General features: G+C 38.5%; 1 protein-coding gene across 1 annotated transcript in view; it reads left to right on the top strand.

The window, feature by feature from the left end:
* LOC133225834 (pecanex-like protein 2) overlaps positions 1–17,823 on the top strand; it is a gene marked incomplete at its 5' end in the record, with an annotated part of 98,985 nt that overhangs the window by 30,152 nt on the left and 51,010 nt on the right. The window contains 3 exons of the mRNA XM_061378693.1: positions 313–490; positions 13,264–13,373; positions 15,948–16,076. Of these exons, the coding sequence (XP_061234677.1) occupies positions 313–490; positions 13,264–13,373; positions 15,948–16,076 (417 nt within the window). The remainder of the gene's footprint in view (positions 1–312; positions 491–13,263; positions 13,374–15,947; positions 16,077–17,823) is intronic.

Genomic DNA, 17,823 nt, shown 5'->3' with positions numbered 1-17,823 from the left:
TAAGAGCTATATAAAAATATTCTTTCTAGATTCTTGGCTTTTAACAGCCAATGCTACTCTTTTCAGTATAGTTATTTCTTCATTTCAGATTACCAGTGTGTGAAAATTATAAAGGAAAGACATGAAGTTGCACATGCGTAAAATAAATGTCATTGTTAAAAGAACATACGTTTAATATCAAATCAATAAAATGTGCAGATTTAGATACAGATGACAATATAAAAAACATCTGGTATTTGTATTTAAGAGCTTCATAATTTAATGGTTTATGACTTTGACTTGATTAGGTTTTTCTTTCTGCCTTTCTTACAGCTGTGACATTATCCTGATAACAGTTGCTGGGATGAAACTCCTCCGCTCCTCATTCTGTAATCCTATTAATCAATTTGTTACTTTGAGCTTTACTGTAATCTTCTTCCGCTTTGACTACAGAGACATTTCAGAGAACTTCTTACTGGATTTCTTCATGATGTCCATTGTGTTTCATAAGGCAAGTTTTGTAGCTCCTGTAGCTTTATTTCGTAGCTTAACTTATCTTCTTAGTGTCACTGTGCTGATCAATGTGTGGTAGGATTTTTTTTTAGAAGCAATGAATGCATATATAGACACAGATTATTGGTACTATGGAGAAGAAAATGTGTTAACTGAAAACAAGGCTCCAGTTAAGTGTCTTCGCTGGCTTTGTTCAATGTTTTGCATTTACTTTTTGTTCACATGTTGCTATAGAAAGTTTGGAATTCTTGTTCTCAAGAGGAGAATCCTCAATGAGTTGGAAAGAGCCTTTTGGGTCATTAGTGCAGGGCTGCCCTCCAGATCAATCACTTGGTGCTTTTATCTAGGTTTCCTTTAAATGCTTCTAGTGGTTGACTCAACAACTTCCTTTGGGAAATTATTCCATTATCTAATCATCCTCATGATAATAAATGTTTTCCTAATGTCAGCCTTAACATTTCTTTTCCCTATTTAAAGTCTGTTATCCTTGTGATGCTGCCCTTACCCTTAACCTCAGACCTCCTTCCACACTTTAACATTGTTAACTCTTCAAGTGTCCTCTAGTTGAATTAACTTAAAAAAACAAAACAAACCCAAACCTTTATTCCTCAGTCAGACCAGATTCTGTCTTCAGTGAAAGAAGACAGTTTCAGTGAAAGAAGCAGGTTTAACTCATACCTTGATAAAACATGAGAAAGTATTGCAGACTTCCCTAAAGCTTTTACCAGCTTTTTATATTTTGTTTCATTTTAACTTGGTGGTCCTGATTTCCATAACATATGATCCAGTTTGCCCAGGGGTAATTCTATTGAAGTGGTTTTGTTGGTGTGTTTACTTTTTTCCTTTTTTTTTCCTGCCCCATTGGTCAGGCCTGTTTGCTTGGTTTCTTTTTCTAAAATATTCCTACCATATGTGTATGACCCAGCTAGCACCACTTCATTTCTGAGAGGTGAAAAGTATGGTTCCACAATGACTGCTGCATGTGCTGTGGAGATGCCCAATAATGCGCATGGAGATATTTAGCCCTTCTGCGCAAGGAGCATTAGCTCACTCTGCTGTTCATGCCCACCTGGAAGTTTCAGGCTTCCTAAGGAAAGGACAAGTTAATTGGTGTTACGTTGGGAGTTCCAGTCATTCAGGCAGACAGCGAAGAAGAAATATGCTTTTCCCAGTTTATTTCCGTGCTGCTGTAAGGGAGAAGTAGAGGGAGGAGTAACAATTTGGGGAACTTGGGCTCTTTCCTTGAACTCTTGGACCACACTACAGTAGGATCTTCACCTGCTTCAAGCCTTCCGCCCTCAGATGTGTTGCTCTGCTTTGTCTGCTGGGGTGAGGCATCAAGTACTGGGGAGGGAGGGCAGAAGAAAAGGAGAAGAGATGATACAAAGCCCAGCTTTAGAAAGGACCCCTGCCTCATGCTCTTTGATCCTAAAATAAGGTTTATTTTTTAAGCTTCTTACATTGGCGTGAAAGACAAGCAGTGAAAGGGATGAAGAGGTAACATTATGTCAGTTTTCAGTATTTGTTGTATTACTGTGTAGGGGGTGGATTTCTGTCTCCAGGTAAGAGTGTCAGTGATGCGTATCAGTCAACACCCCATGTCTGGATAATGGCTTATTTAGGCCTAAAACTCATTCTCAAAAAACCTCTTTACAGGATCAAAAAATTAGCTCACGAGAACTGAAAGTTTCATTATTTCTTTTGAAAATGTTGACCTTGTGACCATGTCACAAAAGACCGGTGTGAATTATTGAGTGGTTTTGGAAGGGAGTGCTTTAAAGGCTTTCAGCGGGGTTTGGGGGGAATTTGCTTAATCAGTTTGAAGCTACTGTTTACAGTAGAAAGAATAGTGGTAGCAATAAGAATGAGACAAATGAAACATGCATACCAAATTAAGCAGAGAATAATTACTACTCTACTAGACTAAAAGCTTGAACTATAGTCACACTTAAAAAATGTAGTTTTAGCACTGATCTGTCAACTTCTTCATATCTGATAATATTTGAAATTTTGTAGGTCATTAGTTCATCAAGTGGACTTTTTCTTATTTCATTTAAAAAAAGAATTGAAGTCAAATGGTTGAGTTCCTCATATTACAAAAGCACATGCAGTTACACAGTGATAGTTAAAACCAACCTGAAAAACAGCATTGCAGATGATAGCAATTGAAGTCCTATTAATTTCAAATCATAAAGGGCATAAGTTTTATCTTAATTAAGGTCTGAGCTTTAAGTAGCTCAATATTGTGGAACTTTAGTAACGGGTATGGTCACTTGATGATAAAGATGATGTGTTTATTCCATGCTATAGGCCCTAAACAAGGTGCATCCAGCTCTGTTCCTTTATATGTAAAAAGCTGTATGGGTCTTCACAGATTCTGTTCATCTGTAGTTCAGTTATTTTTGTGTTTACAACTATTTCACAGTATCACAGTAGGTTAGAGATTGGAAGGGACCTCAAAAGATCATCTAGTCCAATCCCCCTGCCGGAGCAGGAACACCTAGATAAGGTTACACAGGAACGTGTCCAGGCGGGTCTTGAATGTCTCCAAAGAAGGAGATTCCACAACCTCCCTGGGCAGCCTGTTCCAGTGTTCCGTCACCCTCACTGAGAAGAAGTTTCTTCTCAGGTTTAAGTGGAACCTCTTGTGCTCCAATTTGTATCCATTACCCCTTGTCCTTTCATTGTTTGCCACTGAGAAGAGCCTGGCTCCATCCTCGTGACACTCCCCCTTTATATATTTATATACACTAATAAGGTCACCCCTCAATCTCCTCTTCTCCAAACTGTAGAGACCCAGCTCCCTCAGTCTTTCCTCATAAGGGAGATGCTCCACTCCCTTAATCATCTTAGTTGCCCTGCGCTGGACTCTCTCCAGCAGGTCCCTGTCCTTTTTAAACTGAGGGGCCCAGAACTGGACACAATATTCCAGATGAGGTCTCACCAGGGCAGAGTAGAGGGGAAGGAGGACCTCTCTCGACCTACTAACCACCCCCCTTCTAATACACCCCAGGATGCCATTGGCCTTCTTGGCCACAAGGGCACAGTGTCGGCTCATGGTCACCCTGTCGTCCACCAGGACCCCCAGGTCCCTCTCCCCTACACTGCTCTCTAACAGGTCGTTCCCCAGCCTATACTGGAACCTGGGGTTGTTCCTGCCCAGATGCAGGACTCTACACTTTCCCTTGTTATATTTCATCAAGTTATTCCCCGCCCAGCTCTCCAGCCTGTCCAGGTCCCTCTGGATGGCAGCACAGCCTTCTGGCGTGTCGGCCACCCCTCCCAGCTTAGTGTCATCAGCAAACTTGCTGATAGTACACTCAATTCCCTCATCTAAATCGTTAATGAATATATTAAATAATACTGGTCCCAGTACCGACCCTTGAGGCACTCCACTAGATACAGGCCTCCAACTAGACTCCGCCCCATAGACTACAACTCTCTGGCTTCTCTCCTTCAGCCAGTTCACAGTCCACCTCACTACCCGATCATCCAGACCACACTTCCTCAATTTAGCCTCAATTTTAAAAAGAAAGAAAAAAAACAAACTGAAATAGTCTCTGTTACCATCACCTTTGGCTATGCAGAACTTATTACAGTCATGGCTGATTTCTGCTTACTCACTGAAAATGTCAATTTACCACCCTCTGAATTAAGGTACACTAAAAGTGCTGTGCCTTAGTCATACTGATGGTAATTTTTAAGCATGGTTACCCCATGAAAGAATATTTGCATGCTCTCAAAGCACTGTGGTTGTAAGCGTTTATTTTATTCTGCCAGGCACTGGGGAAGAAAGCATCTAAATTCAACAGACATTCGTAACTGCACCAGTGACTCTTGAAGCAGATTACGTTGAATAAAACTTTGCTAATAATGTTGGGTAGCATATTTCTGAACACCTCACTGATTGTGTTTTCCTCATTTTCCCCATTGTGCTATTGATTTAATGCATTTTAGTTAAATCAGAAGCTCCCTGAACAAGTTGAGGCATGGAAGTCCAAATTGCTGCTCACTGATTTTTATCTCTGTAAATAGCCATGCCACCCGCACTCTCACAGAGAACAAGAGAGTCTATTCAGTTCTATTCCTGAGGATTTTGTTTAATCAACCTGGATTTTTTTTTTTTTGTCTTTTTAACAGCATAGGACTTATTAATGCAACAGTTAATTAACTCCTTTTTAAAAAAATCATTAGCTGTTTACATTTTGACACGTTATGGAGCATGAAAACAGTGCTAAATGTTGATTAGGCACATGCACAGTGGGCTGTTTTATCTTTTAGATTGCCTTGCTAAAAGAGCAAGATAAACAGTTAGGAAAGACTTTATTGGTTTTAAGAATGATTGCAGCTTTCAATTCAAGTGGAACAGGACTTCTCCAACTTTCTTATGCTAAAATTTTCCGTGTAGCTGGCCCAGTTTGTGCCCTTGGCTACAGCTTGGGATTCTTCTGTCCAAACCTCCTGTTGTCTGTATACTTTAAATCAAAGCTGAATAGTCTTTTAAAAAAATGTGGTTGCTTATTCAAAAATTGTGGGTATAATGCTCTGATGTTTGCTCTGTAGGAAGCCAAACCGGATAATCAAGAAAGTCTTCTTGGTCTGTATGACTCTGTGTAAACTTTTTGAATGAGCTCGAATAAGCCAGTTGTTCTCCCTAGATTTTTTAGGAGATGATGTCAGTGCAAAGGTTAATAAGAATGTTCATAGTGGTGGAAAATGGAAAACCACAAATAACTGAGAATATATTCTTCATAGGCATAGCAAAGATGGAGTATAAAATAGGAGATTTCTTCCTAGATTTCTAATAGTAGGACAATCTCTGTGACTTTTTCTGTAATAGGGTAAAAAATGTGGGAATATTAACCCATTTGAATAAACTGTTGGGAATGATGAAAAGCAGGCCTTTCTTCCACCCTTCTGATGTCTACCAATTTAACCAAAGAACTAAAGCACTGGTGGTTAAAGGGTGGTTAAATGCATGTTGTAGCTCAATGAGTCCACCTTTCTTCAGTGTGATAAAACAAAAAAGTAAAAACCAAATGAAAAGCCAAACCAACCAAGCAAACCCCAAAACAAACGAAAAAGAATGTGCCCAGCACTGCCCTCCTTGCCAGATGTGTGAGCTGCTTTTAAAGGATGCATGGAATACCAACTGTTCAAGTCACGAATAAACAGGTATTGTTAACTTTGAAGTAAAAACCAATGAAAATCATTCAAACAGCAAGGTAGCAGTTTAGAACTGGCTGAGATGTTAACAAAGATGCTAAGAGCAAGTCTTGTCCACAGCTCTTTTGTTGTGTTTTCTCTTAAAGATGTGGAGTTTTATTTCATCCAGTGCAATGGGAATCATCTAAATCTTGCTTGTGAGCAGTGATCATAGTGTTTCCCTGAACTGCTTTTGGAATCTCAGGTGGATCTGATGTTTAGCTGAAGGAGCAAAGACAGCAAAGCCCCCTCAGTAGTGTGATTGTAGATGCTTCTGGCTGTAGTATGGTCTTGGCTACTACAAAGAAAACAGAAAAATAGTGTGTTTTGTTGTTTTTTTTATTTCCAGTCTACTCATTACTGGGAGCAAACAGCAGCAGTTGAGGATTCCCATATGGCAAACTGCAGTAAACTGTCTCTTTTACCAGCAGCTCTCATTTGTAGAACACAACTGAGAAATACATGTACTTGAGAGTATGTTTGGGGGTTTTTTGACAACTCTGTGTAGCTTCCTTTAAACCCTAAAGAAAGAGCCAGCCCTGGCTTACACACTCACCTATTGCACAGATTGGATGGGAATGATAAAACTCAGTGTCATTAACCCTCTAATGTATAGGACTACAACTTTTTATCTCTTTCAGTGTCTTGTATATTACTGGCAAGCATATTAATGGCCTCTTAATTTGTGTGTGTGTGGATGAACTAATTAGCAATACTAAAATATAAAATCACCTTATATTTTCTTATAGACAAGTCCTCTGAGGATTCTGAATTTGTCTTCATGCATAAGGCAAAATAATCAAAGAACCAGAGCTTGTTAAATTTGCCTTCATTAACACTGAATTCATTTGCCTAAGTACTCTTACCCCTGCTGAGCTCACTTAAGAATACAATTTCCCTGTTGGATTTTTTTTTTCTTCTTTCCCGGAATACATTTTCCAGTTAATAAGGAATCTGCATTTTTTTTCTTTTTATAGGAATTTTTTTCTTTCTGCATACTTCTTTCTGCCACAATATCCAGTGTCACACATTTATGAAAGATGATCTTTATGTCGGAGTAACTCCAGCTAAGACAGCCAGTTTGTAACAAGCTACCAGACCTGCGCTGATCAGCTTAACTTTCAATATCCACACACAGTCCCTTGAGCAGGAAAGAAATTATGCATGTCGTCTTGTTTTCCTTCATTTTATGAGAAAGTACTACCATGTGCATTGACCTTCTTGGTGCTTTGTTGAAGTCAAGTAATTAACCTATTGGATCTTGTTATTGCCTTCGTGGCAATAAAACTCTTGGTTAGTTGGCATGTCCCATTGATTGATGTAGGTGCTACGGAGAAGTCAAAAGCCTCTCTCTTTTTTCTTTCCCCTTCTGATTTTTTATCCTCCATTAATCTGATGTTTCACTTCAAAGCTTCTGGCACCAAGTCTTTAATTCATATTTTAATCCATTTCTTGCCATTCTTGCATACTGAAATTCAGTGTCTTAATCAGCTGCAACCTCTTGGCTCACAGCTGTTTCTTCAACTTTTGATATCTGGCATATAAGCCCTGTTAAGATACTTTCTGCTAAGTAAAATACCCAAGGCTACATCTGATATTTGACAGGATAATCCCAGTGGTATTTTCCATAGAGTCTTTAACTCTCTTGAGCTATGTACCGTTCATGTTTCCTTTTAATATTGGAGAAATGGTTTAATTGATTTTTCATTCAGCCTTCTGTCACTGACCTCTTTGCCAGACTTCATTCCTGACACTATTCCCAAATTGCATTTTCTCTCTCTCTTTTTTATGTTTTTCCTTTAGAATAGATAAATGCACTTGGGTGCAGGGAGATATACACCCACTCCCTGGGTCAGTCTTGTTCTCTACACACTGAGGACTGTACTCATGTACATTCATGCTGATAGAGGTGCGTTCCGTATCTGTTGATTCAGGCACTGAAAGAGAAATCTTGACTATCTGGCACTTCAGCATGCAACTTGCTCTGTACATTTTTTATCTCTGCCTTTAGTAAAGATTTCTAGGGAGATGCAGCTTTGGCAGGAGCCATGCCTGTGAAGGCTTCACTGAAGAGGCTGGATCATCTGATTTATTTCTGGCCCTCTGCAAATTAAGCTGAATAGCTTTGATCTTGTCCTTTTTGCCCACCTTGGGAGATATGGGAGATGGTTTCTTACTATACCACAGGCTCTTTCCTTTGGATCTCGCTGTCAGCTGTCAGTGTAGGAAGAAGCAGCATTTGCCATGAGCAGATCCAGGTCTGTTAGGTTTTATCATTGTCTTATTGTCATAATCCTCATCATACTTACTTCTGGCTGATGGTTAACATTTAACTTCAAGTGTAAGGCTTCTGAGGCTTGTTACTCAAACTGTTTAAACCATTCCCGTTTTGTACACTGTCAGTGTTAAGTGCTGAACATTGTGTTTCAGGAATATATTCCTCAGAGGTTTATATCGAAGCCTTGGATTGATTATATTTTGATCCTCTTGTATGTGTTGCATTAGACAATGATCTTGAAATCCCACAGTATAAAGGCTTCAAATGTCTGTAAGCAGGTGCAAATAAAGACATCCTGGAAAGTATTTGTTGTAGATTCAAACACAATGCTGTTCAAATACACCAATAGAATGTCACAATAACTTAAGGCACAAACTTTAAAAACCTTTAATATTTTCAGTAAACTTTGTTTTGTAGGACTTTATAAGTGAAGTTTGTTTTAAACGATATTAAATAAAGACCAGAAAGTTAACGATTTGCAAAGCAAAGCCATGAACTGGAATAAAATTGTTCCGCTTAAGTTTAATTTCATATCCATAAACCCATGCTCACAAATTTTCCTCTGATGTATCTTAATTTTTATTGACATACAAAAAAAGAAAAAAAATTACCAGAAGCTATAGAACTTACTTCCAAGACTTGGAGCTACCAATTGACCAGAATTAGCTTAACATGAAAAAATTAAATACCCCCTAGTATCTGCGAGCCTTGAGTTCAAATCTGTCTCAAGTTCTCAGGATCTGAATGGAAATATAAAGAAATAACTGTTCAAAGCAGGAAATAATTGCTTTCTGGATTTAATTTTTTTAATCTCTCAATTTTGTGTTACACACAGAACATATAGCCATATGTATATGACAGTTATTTTTGTTTAAAACCAATTTCTGCATATACTTTTTAAAAACACAGTGAAATTCAAGCTTAGCAAGAAAATGTTAATGTTTATGCATTATTTAGTCCCAGTATTGCCAAGGAGTCTGCCCACACAGAGTCCCAACAGATCCTGAAAAGATAGAAAGGCTGCCAAAAGCTGAAAGTGTTGCTTAGTCTCCATCTTGCATTCAGTGTAATTTAAATTCAGATGTTAATCTCTGCCTACTTTATTGAAATCTTCCAAACTGAGAAAAGGACATCACATTTTAGTGATGTTTCAGACTCCCAAAATCTTCTTTCTTTATGTATGTTAACTAATTTCCATTAACTTCTACTTTGTAGCATTATTTAAATTTGACCTTTAAAGATAAGTCATTGCCTTTGTTTTATTTATGGACATATAGAATACTAGCTTATGTGCCAGAGGTCTGCAGAGGCTTCAGAACTCAGACTTAAGCATGATTAAGATGATAAAATCTGTGTGTCCACATAAAATAAATATGAAAGATGGATGCATGTTCTGCTTAGTGAACTTGACAGTAGTGGGAAGATGCTGGTTTAAATTCACTGAATATCCTGATAATTTAAATTCTTTATCAAAGACTTAAAACCTCTTTACTGTGCAAAACTGTAACATGGGTAAAGATACGTAGGAATATTAGAACTTTACGTCCCCTAAATGATATATATTTGTTTCTGCTTAGTGAACTCTAGAAAACATGGAAGATCTTAATAAAAACATTCTTTTATAAATCATCCTAAACTGTGATGTAGAAGACTTAAGCTTTTATACATGTTTAAAGAAGTTGTTAGAAAGGGTTAAAAATGCAGTTGTGCTTGAGGTTTTATTTCCCACTTTCACTTTAGATGGGAAGGTTTCCTTTTTGTATCTAGGACTGTTAAAAAATATCCCTCACAGCTTCAGGAACAAGGTATTGCCCTCATTCAATCACAACTTTACTGAGGATAAATCTCATATTTCAGAGGACCACAGAAGGACTTAGAAGTCCCATGCAGGTCCCATGGAAGTGTTTTTGTTTAGTTTGTTTAAATGTACCCCTAATTAATTCTTCACTACTTAGGGTGTCTTCATTTCTCCATGCTTTCCCACAGGTCTTGTGAGCCTGCAGTTCCTGAAGGCTATACAGTAAGGACCAAGACAAAGAAGGCATTGAGTACCTCCGCCTTCTCGGTGCCCTTTGTCACCGGGTCCTCTGCCCCATTTAGCATTTCCCCAGTCTGTTTTTGCTGATATACCTGTAGAAGTCCTTCCTGTTGCCTTTTACTTCCCTCACTGGATTCAACTCCAGATGGGTTTTGGTTATCCTAACCCTTTCTAGTCCTACATAATTTCTGACCAAAAACAAAAATTAAAAAAAAAAAAATTGAAGATTTTCCTTTTTGGCTGGTGTCTTAGAGTTATTGAAGACTGAAATGCCGTTAGTTCTAGCTGAAATGAGAGTGACTGTTTCTGAGGATCAGCTTCCTTCCATTTATGAAGGCAGTTTTTAGCAGCTTCAGTTTCCTTCTGTGAGGAAAGCAGAAGTGCTTTGTGACTCCCTGGGGTTCCTATATCAGATATGGGAGAAAGCATATTGTAAATTGGGCAAAACTGACAAGGAGAAATATTTTTTTCAGATGATTCTAACAAGATAAAAAGGAGAAAATGTAAAATCAAGTCCCCACCCTTCCTAAATCTCTGTAATATAGTTGTGACGGATCATCATCTTTAGTGAGTATAGATGTGTAAAATGCTAATGACATGTTACCCTAAGATGCTCTGCGAAACATATCCTGGAAGCAGTGATTTGAGAAATAATAGAGGCACTTGACAACTCTTAATGAAAGCAGTAGCTTGAAAATCGCACATTTCCAGGCCTTTAGGTGCACTGTCACAAGCCTCCCAAAACCCAAGAGATATTCATTAAAGTGTTCTTCTTACGTTCATGTTTTGTGAATGGAAATGAGCTCCATGGCCTGTCTTGTAGAAACATTAGCCAAGAGGCACATGTTGAAAGAAACAACAGCAAGTTCAAGCAGTGGTGGGTGTGGAAGTAGTAGGGCTTGTTAGAAGCAACAGGGAAACTGGGCTCCACGGCCTGTTTTGCAAGAATGTGTAAATATTAAAGAATGATTAAAACAGTGTAATGGAACAGGAAGCCAGAAGGGTTTCCTCATGGAATTGGTTTCCTAGCAAATGCGAAACTTGAATTTTATTTGAGGCTTGAAAACCTTTTGATGAACCCAGATCTTTGAGCACAGCTGGAGTGATTTATGGCTTTGTGATTTCAATCTGTAACAGGCAGAACTTTGCTGGTTGTGCTGCAGTTTCCAATTTTTGGAGGTTTCAGATGTGAGTCATCAGCTTTTTCAGCCCTTCACTTAAACCTTTTAGCAGATAAAATTTTTCTCACGGCTGCTTACTCAGACATTTCAGATAAAGCAAAATTAAGCAAAACAAAGCATCCCCACAACCTGCCAGAGTTTGAATAAATAAAAGCCAATTCTGGTTTCAGTTCAATTTTACTTGCATACTTTATATAATGCTGTAGTTTTCAAGTCACATGTAATAGAAAACAAAATTGCCAAAATACGAATTTCTCATAGGTAGGGGTAACCAGAGCGTTCCTTAAATCATAAGGGCTTTCCTTTATCAGAGCTTTGCTGGTTTAAAATAGTATGCCTGTGCAAAATCTAATATAATCCATATTTTGCGTATTGCAGCTAACTTGAGTCATGCCAAAGCACAGAAAGCATGTGAAACACTGTTTGCATCTCAACTGGAAGGTTGGAATTTGGATTAGTGTGACACTAGTTAAAACTGGAGTTAGCAGCTGCTTCTGTGATCATTTGGTAGCACAAAGACCAAAACACGTTTATGCTATTAATCAGTCTTATTTGCCTCCCAATTAATTTGCAACTATTTACAACATCTCATAGAGAAGGTCAATGGAACATCTTAAGTTCACTGCCATTGTGGATACAGATTACCAAGTGTTACTTAACTGGGTTACTTAACTGGGCTGGTAACTTAAAGACAGATGAAATGAGTTAGCCAGCAAAGGTGCATCCTCTCTGACTACCAACATACTACTAAATGAAGTGTGCCTAGAACCATGCTCTATTCTTGAGGCCAGCTGTCATGGGGAAGCTTGTGTCCATGCTAATAAACTCTCCCAGTCTGTATGCAGGGTGGAGGTATGGAACTGCCATCTGGAAACAGATCATGGAGGGTTTTCACTCAAGAGGGTGCCTGGGGATTGTTTGGAAGAGTGTGTGCTGAGCTAGACCAAAACCTTCCCAGGGCCCTTCTAACAGTTAGCAACACACATAATACCAGTGCCTGGGAACATTCCCTGCAAGCATTTGATATATGTGTTAATACAGCCTCAGTGTCTATCAGGATGTTGGCAATGTCTTGGATTTTTGTTAACTCAATTGAAAATGTACTGTAAGAAATGCAACATACTTTTGCTGTATGAGCACAAAATATTGCAAAACCTCCTGTTTCATTGTCAACTTGTTACGTGTGTTGAGCACTAATGTCTATTGATGGCCAAATCTTTCCTGACACTTTGTCAGGAGCCTACTCTGCAATACGAATCTGATGGCCCAATGCAGACAAGACAAAGTTCTGTTTTGACCAGATGCCAGCAGAGCTGGCCGAAAAAAAATATATCCTAGGGAATAAGTACACATCATTCTTCAATCAGAAACTGCTAGTTGCAGGACCAAGCATATTTTACAGGAAACAGAAGCAAATTCTGTGTGTGTTTCAATTTGTACTGCACAGTAAAAATTCATATTAATACAAAGTTTTTGTGGTAGGATAGATTTGATCTTGAAAATGGAGCTACAATTCATGCTTAATGCCAACTGAATTCTTACATAGTGATGGTTTGTCCCATTGAGTCAATAAATGAAAATGTTGTTGTCCCATTGATTCAATAAATGAAAATGTTGTGTTCTTGAAAAATGTCTGATTTGTGCATGCAGGGCCACACAGAGCTTCATCTGTTCACAATATCCACTTTCTGCTAGAGTCTTGTCCTCTAACTCTCTGACGGGTGGTATGATAGATGCAGTGAATATCAGAACCTGTTTTCCCACTTTATAATTAAAGCAGACATACTTTTGAAGAAAGGTAATGTGGGAGCTACCTCAGAGTGGTGATTAAAAATGTACTTTATCGCAAGTTTGAATTTCAAATGAAGAACATACTTTGGCGCCTTTGGTGAAGTAAGTCCTTAATCCCCTTGAAAGCTAATGATATTACATGATATGATTTATCTATTTATCTTGCATTTGTTCTAGGGCACAGTTCTTAAAAGTGTCACTTTCAGATATGAGTGTTGAAACTTTATCAGTGCCTAAAGAAATCACCATGTTTTACTCTTGTCTTTTTGGTTTTCCAGCTGTGGGACCTACTGCAGAAGTTGCAGTTCATCATGACATACATTGCACCGTGGCAGATTGCCTGGGGGTCGTCGTTCCATGTTTTTGCTCAGCTCTTTGCAATACCTCATATCCTTTATAAATTTGTTTTTCTTTATTCTTAAATTCCTCTTCATGTTTGGAATTGATTTATAGTGTTTGAACAAGGTGTGAAATTCCTAGATAATTTACTCTCAAATGTGAAAAAGCTTGGAGCATCTCCTGAGAAATAGTTTTCTCTCTGTCTTGGCAGCATGGGATCTGAAACTGGGAAACTGAACTCGGACTCAAACTGGTCTGTTTATGCCTGCTCACTTCCCACCCAACCACAGCCCTCAGCACTGACTTTTGATGCATCCAGAAAGAAATGCTGTGATTGATAAATTAGCTCCAACTTGGGTGGACTTCTATGTATGCAGAAGCTAGTTCTGTAAAGTGTGGGACATATGGCTGACAGAGCTCTAAAAAGTTACTTTCTCAGTTGCTTCTACTTGGCATCTCGGGTACAAATTCATTTCAGTGAGCCAATTTCTGTTGCAACTGTCCTAGTTTTTTATTCTGTTTCAGAAGCAACTGGATTTTAAGATTTCAATGTACATTTTTCATTGTGGTGCTGAGAAACATTCTTCTTTTTAACGCTGCCTTTCTGTTTTATCAGTAACAATGTATGTCCATCAACACTAAGGCAGTCCTTCAGAAACAGGAAACCTGGCTTGTGATGTAGAGTAAGGAAGTAGGGCTGTTAGGTTTTGGTAATTTGATATTTTTTATTTAGACATAATTAAAGTATTGGTGTAAAAAGGCTTTTTTTTTATTGCCTAATAAAGGCAAATTGGATGCTATCAAATAAACCCCCCCGATGACAGATAATTGCCCACTGTACTTATCAACTGTATATAAGGGAGACAGGTGCTGTTAGTCGCTTTCATGACACATTTACATATATGAAACAGTTAAAATCACTCTTCACAAGTCAGATGGATAATGTCTTCCAGTGTGCATTTAGTAGAGCATTATGTCTTTCAGCAAAAATAAAACTGTTGCTACTGATTATGTCTTAGACATGAACATTTCACAGCGGAGTCATAAATGACTTATCATGGTGGCAGTTTTTAAATCAAACATGACATTAGAGCTCACTTTAGAAAACATGATTTGCTGTCCCTATCTGTCCTCCTTGTTCTCTTTTTGTCTCTTCAGTTCCCATGCTTCCTTTCCTTATCTGACACTTGTAAATGCTTGTTACTCTTTCACAGCCAATGCTGGTTATGACTACAGTGTAATGTGACAGTTTAACTTTTTTGATGCTCTGTGCTCTCTGTTGCTTTTTGAACTTCAGACTCAGAGGCCAGCTCATTTTCCAGTCTCGCTAATGCACAAAGACACCCTTCCAGGCCACTTTCTTTTACAAAAGTTTGAGGGATTTGGGAGGTATTTTAGCAGATATTCACAGGTTGCTTTGAAAGCATGGCTAGTGAGCCTTTTAATGGAAATATGGTACCACTATGTGCTGCATGTGTTTAAAATGGTTTTTGTAAAGTCTCGAGAGACTTTATGTGGGACACATAAAGGGATATTTCTTATGAGGGTAGGCTAAAAGACTATTGTTACTAGGTGATTTTACCTTAATTTTAGTTGGAGTTGCGCTTGATTGCTGTAGTTCAATAGTGGCTCCTTCACTTCAATTACTTCAGTTGATAGCTTCTTTACTTAGCACCTTCCTCCCAAGAGAGGTGTAAGGAAGGACAACTGGTCTCTTATGCCATTTTGGAAACCTTTTTCCTGAGCTTTCATAGGCATGGTTTGAATTAATGAAGAATTAAGGCTTAGCATTTAATTTACTCGGGTTGTTTTAATCATGTTCCTTTAATTTGCATCTTTTTCAATACCCTTATCCAGCTCCTAACTTGCTTTCCAGCCATTTGAAATATGACTTTAAATATAAAGTAAGCTATGGATTCAGGCATTCATTATGATATTTATGTGTGATATTTACCATTTCCCTCTCCTCACCTTCTCATTTCATATATATTTCAAAGTGTATGAGATGCTGAATAATTTTTACTTTTCAGTCAGCATGGAATATTAATTTGTCAGTAAGAATTAACATGAAAGCATGCTTTTAAGCCAGCAGGCTGGATTATAGAGGCATAGTTGTTTCTCCACATACTAGGTTATTCCAAAGTAAGCAGGAACTCACAGAATAGAATACCAGGCACACTAGGAGCCAGACTCCAGTGCAGAGAACAAAGAATTTCCAAGAAAGTGCTATCTGGGGGGGACTTTACTTTCAGCTCGGTGTCAGGCCCTGGAAAGGCGCTTTGTGTTACAGAAGGTACACTAGGTAGCTGGAAATGGGCACTTACTGCTCTGCCCACGCTCAGGATCTGTCCTCAGGCAAAGATTAGACAGGGTCAGCCAGTTAATAACATAATCTGTTCAGACATGTCACCTCCTTTATAGCTGTGTAGCATTGAAAGCCACCGATTGCATGTTGATAATTGGCAATTTGGCACTGCCTGCCTTTCTCTTCCTTACCTTACCACCTCCTTGGTATTATAAATAAGAACAAAAGCACAAAAATAAGCAGTTCAAAGAGCTGCCTCACTAGTGGTTTGAAAGTATAACTAAATCATTTCTGTTACCTTAACTTGCAGTTTTCAGACTCTGCTATGCTTTTTTTTCAAACCCTGGCCACCTCAGTCTTTTCTACACCACTGAGTCCATTTCTTGGCAGTGTCATCTTTATCGCATCATACGCAAGACCGGTCAAGTTCTGGGAGAAAAACTACAAGTAAGACTGTTCAAAAAATTTGTATACTTGTTATTTGTAAAGGTTTTGCCCTCATTAGTTTCATCTCTCGAGGTATTTTTCTTTCCAGAGATAATCCTTAAATTGTTGTAGCGTATGAGAGGTTAATCTTTGAACCTTGATTCTGGTGTTTTACTGTTTCATGATTATTTGGTTATTCTGCAAATGTATTTAAGAAATTATCCTTATGCTACAGATGAGGTGTCATGTTGCGTTTGTTGTACAGACGTACAGTAATGAAGCTGTGAAAAAAACTCCCACTTGTCAGCCTTTTTGGTCTTGCCTAGCTAGTGTTAGCAACTAAATCTGTGAAGCCTTTGGCACTAGAAGTCAGGCTGCATTAATACATTCTATACTATCCTGATTAAGTGTTACCATTTAGGATGTGGCAAGTAACTCTCACAGTGAAGTGATGATGAGTGTGCATTGTTATTCTTGCTTCATCTGATCTAGGATTTTGACTTAAGAATTGGTTGGTTTTGTCAGATTGTAGCTGTCATTCAGTTTGACAAGGACACAAACATAAAATATTGAATACATTGAGTAAAGAGCTTTTGCTCCTTCTGCCCAGAAGGATTTGAAAGTTTTGGTAACTGGGATCTAATGGGCTTCCAATAAGAGTACTGGAGACCTGTAAACACTTCCTTTTCCAGATGGAGGTAGTTTTTTGCAAGGAATGAAGGAACAGTCTGCAAGGCTAGGGACTGGATTCAAGGATTAAGGGAAGGAGGTGGGAGGTGGTCCTTTGAGTCCTGTGCTCTGGGTGGTGTATGAGCTCTTCGCCCCCTACTAACACGTAACCAGACTTGGAGTAACTTACTGCAGCTGCATCAAGTGAAAATTGTATTGACCAAATTAGGACTTGGCCAGACCAGTGAGAAGTACCACACTTACCCCACTTCTTGTATTGGTGCCACTAATGTATCTGAGCACAACAAGAGAATTCAAAACTAGAAATTACAGTGATTGTTTTTTCCCTTACTTAAGGCAAAGGAGTTTGTTTGATTTCGACTTGCATCTGTGAGTGTGTATGTACTCATCTATAAAGGAATTACTCAGACAAAGCCAAATCATATAAAGAGGCTTTTGAGGGGAGCTGAGTTTTGTATACTGGGGCCAGATCTTAACAAAATTCTCTTACACATCTTTTTTGGGGGTGTCAACAGGTTCATTATTTAGTAGGAGTGAAGCTGAGGGGAGTCATGAAAAGGCAGGAAGCTGCCACTAATCCCAGAGACTAATTTACATTTTTGGGTGGAAAGTTTGAACATTATTAAGTAGGAAGTGGAGATTTTAACATCTGATACATTTTACTTCAACCAGAGCATTCTGAAGGCGTTTCTAGATACCAGTTAGAGGATCAAACTTGGTTGTAGGCACATCACTTCCATATAGCTAGGTTAGCGTAGAATCTGTATGTTATTGTAGGTAGAAATAGGACAAACTGGTTTAATTTAATTTTGGTTTGTCTAAGGCTTTTGGGATGAGATGAACAGAAGATATTCAAAGGAAATTTCAAAAGATGGTTGATGCTTGATACTTAGATAAGGGAGTGGTCTTGTTTTCATTGTTCCTGACCATCTGTGACTCCCACTAAGGGAAGTGAAGAAGTTGGTGCTAATAATTTCTGAAAGCCAAGCTAGCTAATTATTACCCATAAACTGTAAAATTTCAAGGGCAAAAAACCCTAGCCCTTTTGGTACATTAATCTGCCACTGTTTGTCCTTCC

This window comes from Neopsephotus bourkii, unplaced genomic scaffold, assembly GCF_033783945.1.
Source record: "Neopsephotus bourkii isolate Nb327-2 ecotype Australia unplaced genomic scaffold, CSIRO-AGI_Nbou_v1 NB_1767, whole genome shotgun sequence".
NCBI lineage: Eukaryota > Metazoa > Chordata > Aves > Psittaciformes > Psittacidae > Neopsephotus > Neopsephotus bourkii.
This window is presented reverse-complemented; position numbering and strand designations above follow the sequence as displayed.